Source organism: Eulemur rufifrons, chromosome 16 (genome assembly GCF_041146395.1).
Source record: "Eulemur rufifrons isolate Redbay chromosome 16, OSU_ERuf_1, whole genome shotgun sequence".
NCBI classification, from domain to species: Eukaryota; Metazoa; Chordata; class Mammalia; order Primates; family Lemuridae; genus Eulemur; species Eulemur rufifrons.
In genome coordinates, this window is record NC_090998.1 from 41,160,354 (window position 1) to 41,170,006 (window position 9,653).

A 9,653-nucleotide genomic window follows, 5' to 3' on the forward strand; every position below is an offset into this window, starting at 1 on the left:
CTGGAAGGCCACTTTCCCGCCCTCCAGACGCTTCCCAGCTGTCCTCCCCTCGCCTGGCTGGGAGCACCACGGGCGGCCATGACCTCTGTCGTGCAGCAGACAGCCTGGGTGGGTGCCCAGGGGCTCAGCTGAGGACAAGTGACCTCAGGTCAAAGCTCTTGTCAGAAAAGGAGCAGCAGAGTCTGTGGGCAACTGCTTCTCAAAAACAGTGGTGTTTTCCTGGAGAAAGAGTTTGCCACAAATCCCTCCCAGCCCCTCCTGGCAACGCCACAGCCCCCAAGTCTGGTCAATGCTTTCTGAGACCATCCCACCCATCCACTGGCTCCAGGGCTGGCCAGCTCCATCCTCCTGGAGGCAAACCCCCTGGCCCCCTCAGGGGGACGGCCTCACGCTGGAGCCCTCTTTTATCATTTCCAAACTCCATTTCCTGCGGCCAACCGCTCCTGCCAAGGCTGGACACCACACAGACGCCACGCGACATGAGTTGCAAATGAAGTTTATTGTGCAGACACCCAGACCACAGCACTTCCAAAGGCAGAGTGGACAAGAGCAACTATGCACACAGAAACACGGTCCCCCGGGCACGGCAGGGGAAGGGCGCAGCCCTGGAGGTGGCGTTGGCAGGCTGCCCTGCGGTCCTCGGCAGAACACCTGTCTGGAGGAGCACTGCCAAGCAGGCAACGCAAGGAGGGAGGCATGCGGGGGAGAGTGGGGCACAGCTGAAAGCACAGACCTAGACAGCGCAGACTCTTCCACAGAACACAGTGGATGCCACTGCTCTAATTGATTTGGAAAGAAAATCTTTCAAAAACTGTATGTGGGCATCATTTTTCCCCAAAATGCCATCAGAAGTAAATGATAAAATTTGACCTGCTGTCAGTTAGAGGTACAGAGACAGGCTTCTACATTCTGGAGTGGAAGAATCGGGGGGACCCCATCTTTATCTAAAAGAGAAGGTCACGCTGGAACCAAAAGCTTCAACTGAGCCAGAACCACCCTTTACAGAGCCAGAGCCTCCCCCTACAGAGCCAGAGCCCCCTCTGGAGCCACCTCCAGAGCCGTATCCTCCTCCAGAGCTGGAGCCCCCTCTGGAGCCACCGCCAGAGCCGCCGCCTCCAGAGACACTTCCAGAGCCATATCCTCCTCCAGAGCCGTATCCTCCTCCAGAGCTGGAACCTCCCCTAGAGCCACCTCCGGATCCGTATTTTCCTCCAGAGCCACCGCCAGAGCCGTATCCTCCTCCAGAGCCGGAGCCTCCTCCACCACCACCTCTGGAGCTGGACCCTCTGCCTCCAGAGCCATAACTGCCACTTCCAGAGCTGTAGCCGCCTCCTCCACCAGAACTGGACCCTCTACCTCCATAACCCTGGCCCCCGAAGCCAGCTTTGGATGCCACATTTGAAGAAATGGTGCTGCTTGTCACGGCTGCAGAGAGAGAGGGTGTTACCACAAAACTTTTGACTTCCACCTGCCTCCACCCCACATTACAGGACCACACTCCACTACTTACACACGGTCACACTGCTGCTCAGGTCTCCAGACATCCTGTCAGGGAGAGAGGGAGAAAATAACGTGTGGCAGAGCACTCAGGTTCTGCATACAAGTTGTTTTACAACTTCCACCTACAAATGTGCAGTTTAGCCCTGAAAACCAGCCAGCCGGGCCTCATGGATCCAACTTTCTTGTGTCTGCCAGATCACAGACAGGGCAACAGACCCCACATTTATGCACAGCCTTGCATCTCAATCCAGGTCAATTTTTTTCTCTGTTAGAAAATGAAGAGTTGCACTGTTGATCCAAAGTGATTGAAAAGCAAGTTCACTTTGGACTTTGCAACCCACTTTTATATTTAAATCCATCTTAGAGAGTCTGTTATTCAGAATCCGTGACACACCAGAAATGATGCACTGAGCATCCAATTCAGAACTGTGGCTCTGTACCGCCCCCTACTCCTCCCTCCCGCCCCATCCGCCTCTGTGCCAACTGAACACCGTCCCCCTTTCTCTCACAAGCTAGAGCCAGGAGGCATCGCCTCTCCGATAGGCACAGAACAACAGCTGCTCCCTCTTTGTCGTCCTGGCTTGCTGATGGCCTGGGGCAGCTCTTCCCCTTCCAGTTGCTTCAGCCAGATTCAGTTACCAAAGATGCCAGTAGCACTGACAAAGGTCTCAAAGGGTCCCTCTTTGAAGGTTAGCAAATGGCTCTGTTTGTTTCTCCAGAAACCTGCACAGAACTGGGACTGTCACCTGTTCTGATAAGCATGTCCCAGCTAGTCAGCACGTTCCCACACACAGTCTCCCCTGCACACAGGGCAGGGAGAAGAGGCCACTCACCCTGCAGACCTAGAGTCCAACTTCCAGACTGTCCAGGACTAACCTGTTTTCACGTCATTTTTTTTTTTTTTTTTAAGACAGAGTCTCGCTTTGTTGCCCAGGCTAGAGTGAGTGCCATGGCATCAGCCTAGCTCACAGCAACCTCAAACTCCTGGGCTTAAGCCATTCTACTGCCTCAGCCTCCCACGTAGCTGGGACTACAGGCATGCACCACCATGCCTGGCTAATTTTTTCTATATATATTTTCAGTTGGCCAGATAATTTCTTTCTGTTTTTAGTAGAGACGAGGGTCTCGCTCTTGCTCAGGCTGGTCCCGAAATCCTGACCTCCAGCGATCCACCCGCCTCCGCCTCCCAGAGGGCTAGGATTACAGGCGTGAGCCACCACGCCCGGCCTTTCACATCATTTTGTTTTCACTTTCAGAAAAGACCAGGATGTTTAGCATATTGCTTGATTTAATTTAATATGCCTTGTGAGTCATTTCACATTGGTAAATGTGCAACTCTACACTAAAGCTTTGTGTGCTGGGTTTGTGCTTGGGGAACACAGAGGACGTCAGCTCCCAGCAGCCGGGAGGCCCTGCCCCGGCCTCTGCCTTCCCCACCTCGGCCTCCAGCCCTGGCTCTAGGAGGAAGAGGGCAAACCAGAGTGCCCTTGTCCCCTCCCAGTGCCCCCACCTGCACTCCTCGCCCTCCAGCAGCTTGCGGTAGGTGGCGATCTCCACGTCCAGGGCCAGCTTCACGTTCATGAGCTCCTGGTAGTCGCGCAGCAGCCGGGCCAGGTCCTCCCGGGACTGTTGCAGGGCCTCCTCCAGCTCGATCAGCTTGTTCTTGGCGTCCTTGATGGCGTGCTCCCCACGCTGCTCAGCGTCTGCGATGGCATCTTGCACACTCTTACACTATAGGCAAGCAGAGATTTCTGTTTGTACAGAAGGGAGTCTGCCTGGCAGAGGGGTACAAGGAGCGGAGGTGCTCAGGGTGTGGGAAGCCAGAATCACTGGCCCTGGAAGTGCTGGGTCTCCCAAGTTAATGCAAGTCACAGACAACTGTGCTAAGACTTGCTGCTGTCTCTGGGGCATCTCCTTCCCAAATCACCTTTGACTGGACCCCCAGGCTTTCCCTGTAACACCCTTTGATCCTCACCACACAGGGCCAGAACCAGTATCCCATTTCACAGATGTACATAAAAACACTGGAAATGGGCTGCTTTGCAGAACTCCTGCTGCCGACGGAGTCGACTTTCTGCCCACATTCTCTGTTCCAGAGCCAATGTCCAAACCCAGGCCAGCTTGTCCAGCACCCACTGCCCCACCATTAACTCAGTCAGCTGGTGCCTAGGGGCCGTGCCACGCACAAAGGGGAAGCCACATCGACAATCCACAGCAAATCAAACTGACTTTTGCTTTCTTTGTCGTTGCTCCTTTTTATTCACGTAAACAAGAGAACACAATTCTTTCCCTTCACCCATCCTTACTTTAGAATGTCTCTTAGGACCACCCTAAAAATTGTTATAAGCCTTAAATTATGTTAAGGGGGGGGGAATTTGGGATCAATATATGCTAGATTATAGCTTGCCAGTTTCTCCTGTCTCTCACACACACCCACTCACACGCACCTAGGCACAACCTGGCGCCCCAGCCTCCAGTTGGACTGGATGAAGCGCAGGACCAAGCCTCACCTGCTTCTTCACGTGGGCGATCTCCCCTTTCAGCCTCTGGATCACGCGGTTCAGCTCGCTGATCTCCGTCTTGATCTCTCGCAGGCTGTCTCCGTGTTTCCCAGCAGTGACCTGGAGCTCTTCATACTGAAGCAGGAAGAAGAGGACAGTTCACAAGGAAGTTATGGCCTGGTCCAAGTTCCAGCTTGACTGGAGCCAAGGAAAGGCTGGTCACTGGTCCAAGGAGGGCCAACCAGTCTGGATGTCATGGCCTTGTTCATCGAGGTGGGGACCCTCTCACGTCCCCAGAAGGACTCGGTGCCATTCTTGACACTCTTTCCTGGGAATGATGCCCAACTTCCATTAGACAAAAGCACCAAGAATCTACTGTACACTTCCCGGGTGGGGGCGGGCCCCAGCTTGTCGTACGGAGCCACACTCCCTGCGCTGCCAGGACTTGCCTTGCTGTGGTACAGCGCCTCGGCCTCAGTTTTGCTTTTCTGGGCAATGTCCTCATACTGGGCACGGACCTCATCGATGATGCCATTCAGGTCCAGGTTGCGGTTGTTGTCCATGGAGAGGATGACGTTGGTGTCGGTGATAGTCTGTTGCCTCTGGGACAGCTCCTACCACACAAAGGGAGGTCTGGCCATGACTTTCCTGCTCATAGCCACAGGCAGCGAGGAGGCCCCACTCCCCTGTGTTAGGGAAATGCAGACTTCAGACTAAGCATACACTGAGAGGGATCAAAATTGTACCCACTATTCCTAGGCCTCTCCCATGGTTGTGCTGAGAATTGTGGGTAGAGGTACCTGTATTTCTGGAGGCTCCTAGTTAACAGCCTTCATCACTTAGGGCAATTATGACAAGGGCCCCCAGAAGGAAGCCAATCTATGACAAATACATTAAATTTACTTCAAGTTTCAGAACTCATGCATGTGTACTTGGCGGGCGCGGGGGGTGGAGATCGGAGACGCAGTGCATTTTTATCTCTGAAGTATCTTGGGCACAGGACAGGTCTCTTCCTCAGGGGAGCTGGACATTTAGGGGATGGGGGAGGGGAAGTTGTCCTGAACCTTACTTCCTACGACATCAGAGAAGAAACTTTCTCTCCCCCAAGACTTATGCCATAAACCGCACCCCCGCCACCATGACCTGGAATGACAGCAAGCTGAAGTCATTCAGTTCATAAGCCCCATTCCTATCACCTTTTCACCAACTGGGAAGCACTTTCCTTTGGTTAAAAAGGTTGGGAAGTAGGGGTCTGTCCAGGAGCAGCCTCCTTACCGCGTCAAAGAGAATTTTCAGGAACTCAAGGTCCTGGTTCTGCACATCCACCTTGGCCTGCAGCTCCACCTTCGTTATGTAAGCATTGTCCACGTCCTGCAGGAAAAACCAAGGGCCTTTGGTGAAACTCATGCTCCCCCCACCCAGCACCTGGCACGGATCCCTGTATAGGCCCCACCTGCTCTCGGGCACTCTCCTCCACCCAGTCCCTGTAGCTCTCTAACATCCCAAGCACCTCCAGGTGAGCCATCTGACGGGCAATTCACCATGCACCTCTGCCAGTGACTCCGTGCCCCCATCGCTGCTCACACCCCCACGCCCAGACCATCAGTGCTTGGATGGGACCAAGCTTTGCCAACCAGTCTCTCCCTCCTACTTGAGACACAGTGTGCTCCCACAATGAGGTACAATGATCTCTGTGGGCTTCCACGGTCTTCAACTTTCAGCCTCTCTGTCCATCCCACCTCTCCTGAATTTCCCTAGATTAGCCCCCAAAGGCCCCATAGGACCCAGGGACGGAGGGTGAGGACCCATACTTTTGGCCTTCTAGCTCAAATCTTTGTCAGCACAACTGACAGCAACTTTAAGCAGGCATTCTAAGGAAAGCCCCATTCCTTCCTTAGCTCTTTAGAAGAATAAAGTGCTTTCTGCATTTGCATTTATCATGATCCAATATAGGCTTTAAGTGGGTCATTGCTGGAAAGTGCTCTATCAAAAATGCAGAACATCTTTGGAAACTGGATCCAGAAGTATGAACTGCATAGACACTTTTGTTTCTGAGAACAGGCCATAGACACGTCCCACCCCTTTCTCCAGCCACTGCAGTTTGCATTCGGAGTTGCTTTCCAGCCTGTGTGTTCAGACACAAGGAGTGGTGAAGCACCCTTCTCCCTACCCCCAGCCACGACATTCTCTTGCTCACCTTTTTAAGTGTCACAAAGTCATTCTCAGCGGCTGTGCGCTTGTTGATTTCATCTTCATACCTGTTGGGACCCAGATAATATATCAGTCAGATTAGTTCCTGTTTGTTTGTTTTTCTTTTCCTTTTCCTACTGGATTCACCCAAAATGCCCCATTCTCTGGGAATATGAAACACTATTTAAATGTCTAAAGTGAAGCTACAATATCCCACATGAGGATAAATTTCTATGAACTAACTTGCAAACAGGTAAAAAATATGATCTCTAAAACCCTGATGTCTTCCTCACAAATAATCAACAAAGATCCAGACGCCTCTCCGCTGTATCACCACAAATGCAACTGGGGGATGGGTGCCTTTTGGGGGATGACCGGATGGCTCAGTTCAAAATTTATCTCCACTCAGAGTTTACTCTGCCACCTACTTCTTCCTAAAATCCTCCACAAGATCCTGCATGTTGCTCAGCTCTGAATCCTGCGACGTTCTTTCCGCCGAGAGCCTATCCACATATCTCTTGAGGTCCTCAATGTACGCCTGGAAGATGGGATCCAGGTTGGTGGTGCGGGTGCCAACATCCAGCTGCTGCAGCAGCTCCCATTTGGTGCGCAGCACCTGGTTCTGCTGCTCCAGGAACCGCACCTGCCGTGACCAGAAGGAGAGCATGTAAGCTCTAGGTCATCCTTCACGCCAGCAAGTCACGCTCACCACAAGCAGCTCTGGTGCTGCTTTGGGACCTAGAGAAGCCTACAAGGCTTCATCCTCACCAGCTGGGTGCCAGATCATGCCAGGCAGAGCTCCTGAGCTCCCTGCCTGCACACTTGGAGAGTGCCGCAGACTCCTAACGCTACATCTGGCCCTCTCCACACAGGGAACTCTCTCTCTTACTTCACCATCCACTGTTCTGTTTGCAGCTGCTCCCAGGACCCCAGGCCATGTCCCTCCCCATCTTCGTTGAATTTTGGGCAAAGGTCCCATAAATTCTGGGGAAAACCAAAAGCAGGCATTGGCTGGCACTGTTCCTAAGGGTGCTAAGTATGAGACTACCAGAGGGCTGGGCTCCTCAGCCTGGTTTTAAGAGTCTTGTAAATTCCTGCCTGTTTCAAGGCAGATAAACCAGGACAGGTTCATCTGCCTTGAAATAGGAGAGAACCCAGTAACACTCCAAAGTGACACCAGTAAAGACTTTATGGATCACAAAACTGGGAATCCGTCTCTTGAAGGCAGCCCTTTTTTTCACTCCTAAGCAGATATTTTGGCTAATGGAGTACTAACTTCTAGGGAAGGAAAGACTACTTCAGAAGATGTCTTACTAAATCTGCTGTCCTATGGCCTGAACTAGTCAGTCCAATTCTTACCTATATCAATTTTTCTATGATTTTCAGAATTTTCTATATTGGTCTAAATATTATTTATTTAGACCACAACAATAAATCCAAAGAGATAAATAATTCCTAAATGCAGACTGTTACAGAAAATGCACGAAGCTGGCATCTCTCCCATTTGGAAATTACAAATAACCCAGGCCACTGAGGCTACACCAATGGCTCCTAAAGGAAACGAATCTGTGCCATCTTCTTTTCAGTTAGCACTGGAAGTGAGGCATCGCTGAGCATCAGGAGACTCACCTTGTCGATGAAGGAGGCAAATTTGTTATTGAGAGTTTTGATCTGTTCCCGCTCCTGAGACTTCACATTCTGGATCTCTGGGTCGACTTTCACGTTGAGAGGCTGTAGGAGGCTCTGGTTGACAGAGACTTCGTGGATGCCTCCACCAGGGTATCCTCCAGGTCCGGAGCCACCAGGACCCCCAAAACCTCCAAAGCCACCGCCACCTCCAAAGCGGCCTCCACCAAAGCCGCTTCCACCAAAACCGCCGCCTCCGAAGCCGCTGCCTCCTCCAAAGCCGCCGCCTCCGAAGCCACCACCTCCAAAGCCACTGCCGCCTCCGAAGCCACCTCCTCTGCCACCAAATCCACCACTGGAGCCAAAGCTTCCACCTCCTCTAGCCACACTAATGGAGATGCTCTTGGTCCCTCCAAGGCCAACAAGACTCCGACTGCCAAAGCCGCCTCCACCGAAGCCCCCTCCGCCACCGCCATGGCGGCTCAAGCAGGAGAAGCCGGAAGTGGATCTCCGGCTGCCACTGGAGACCACAGCTGAGCCGCTGCTGAAGCCCCGGAATCCTCCACCTCCTCCTCCTCTTCCTCGAGATTTGTACGAGAGCTGACAACTCATGATGCCTTTGCCCAGTGAGGAAAGTCGAAGGTTCCTGAGAAGAGTCAAGGCTGGAGAATCAACTCTGCTGCTGGGAGATTGTCAGGGTCCCCTTATATACCCGCCAACTAGGTGTTGGTGTGCATGGGTGTGGGCCCACTTATGCATGGGTTTGGTCTGCCTGGAAGGTATTCTTGGTGAGTGATTACCAAACTAATAGCCATTAAAATTCTACTAATCAGCTCCATCCCAGAACTTGCTTTGATTGCAAACTTCTGTTTATCTGGGCATCTGTCATGCAATTTGATTTTTGTAAAATCATCAAGAGGAGATCAGGATTTGGTTTTCTCAATCTGAAAAAGGACCTTCTGCAAAATGCTGCTCCTTGTTCTGGACCGACCCACAGGAGGCTGGCCACCACCTGGGCCTGTGCAGGCTTGCCATCCCAGTTCAACAGTGAAAGAGATGACAGGTTGAGACTCTCAGAGCCCCCAGCACCAGCCTTATGCCTCTCCTCGATTTTCCCTCTGCCCCAGGAAGAGTTTCAACAAGTGCAGGGGGCATTGCAGATGTGGGGAAATGGGCAGCCTCTTGCAGAAAGAAGTTGGCCTAGGCTGCTGCAAAAGGGTTGTCATTTTTTAAAGTATCTTGGCTCTTTTCTTCCCAGGCTATACCAGAAATACACAATAACCAGACATTGAGTAGAGAACTTTCTTTATTGTAACCAGTTTTTCTAACCATCAACTCTGTCACTTTTCTACATGAAAACCCAGAGGATGGGGGCTTAAGGAAAGTTTCTCTGCTCCTCGATCTGTGTGACTCGCGGCACCCAATGAAAGGTTGCAGGCAAAGTCTTTACACAACTCCAAGATCCAAGGATAGATTGATTCAGTCAGCATGTACTCACGTATTGCCCAGTGATTCTGTGACGCAGGTAGGAAGGCAGGCTCTTCAGTGACATCCAGAGACAGGTGAACATCAGAAGACCCAGCCAGGCTGGCCAGAGTCACCAAACGCACAGAGCACTCACTCCTAAACTCAACCACAGTCTTCCCTTTGTCGGTGTGGCTAAGCATGTTCTCTCCCTTTGAAGTGAGAGAACTGAATTTAACATCAGACGTTCTGGGTTCGAGTCCCAGTTTTGCTATTTATTGGCTGTGTGACCTCAAATTAAACTGAGGCTTTATAATCTTAGCTATAAAATGGGAAATTCATATGAAGCATGTTGAAAACCGTGACACACAA

At 51.8% G+C, this 9,653-nt stretch overlaps 1 protein-coding gene across 2 annotated transcripts; it reads right to left on the reverse strand.

Moving 5' to 3' along the window:
• Nucleotides 1–940: 940 nt before the first annotated feature.
• LOC138396278 (keratin, type II cytoskeletal 2 epidermal-like) lies at nt 941–8,429 on the reverse strand. Of its 2 annotated transcripts, XM_069489373.1 has the most exons (10): nt 7,821–8,429; nt 6,620–6,834; nt 6,199–6,259; nt 5,277–5,372; nt 4,451–4,615; nt 4,011–4,136; nt 3,011–3,231; nt 1,511–1,545; nt 1,051–1,425; nt 941–1,020 (listed from the first exon to the last, which is right to left on the reverse strand). In XM_069489373.1, the coding sequence occupies exons 1-10, from the start codon at nt 8,427–8,429 to the stop codon at nt 941–943; spliced, it is 1,983 nt and encodes a 660-aa protein (XP_069345474.1). The 2 variants fall into 2 exon arrangements, with proteins under 2 accessions (XP_069345474.1, XP_069345473.1); XM_069489372.1 differs by having other exon boundaries at nt 941–1,425.
• Between the last annotated feature and the right edge of the window lie 1,224 nt (nt 8,430–9,653).

Excerpts from the sequence above, each read along its gene's own strand:
- LOC138396278 (XM_069489372.1), bottom strand. The coding sequence starts at position 8,429 with ATGAGTTGTCAGCTCTCGTACAAATCTCGAGGAAGAGGAGGAGGAGGT. Across the intron at positions 4,137-4,450 it reads AGGCGCTGTACCACAGCAAG|TATGAAGAGCTCCAGGTCAC; the intron begins GCAAGTCCTGGC and ends TTCCTGCTTCAG. Across the intron at positions 3,232-4,010 it reads TCGCCCACGTGAAGAAGCAG|TGTAAGAGTGTGCAAGATGC; the intron begins GTGAGGCTTGGT and ends GCTTGCCTATAG.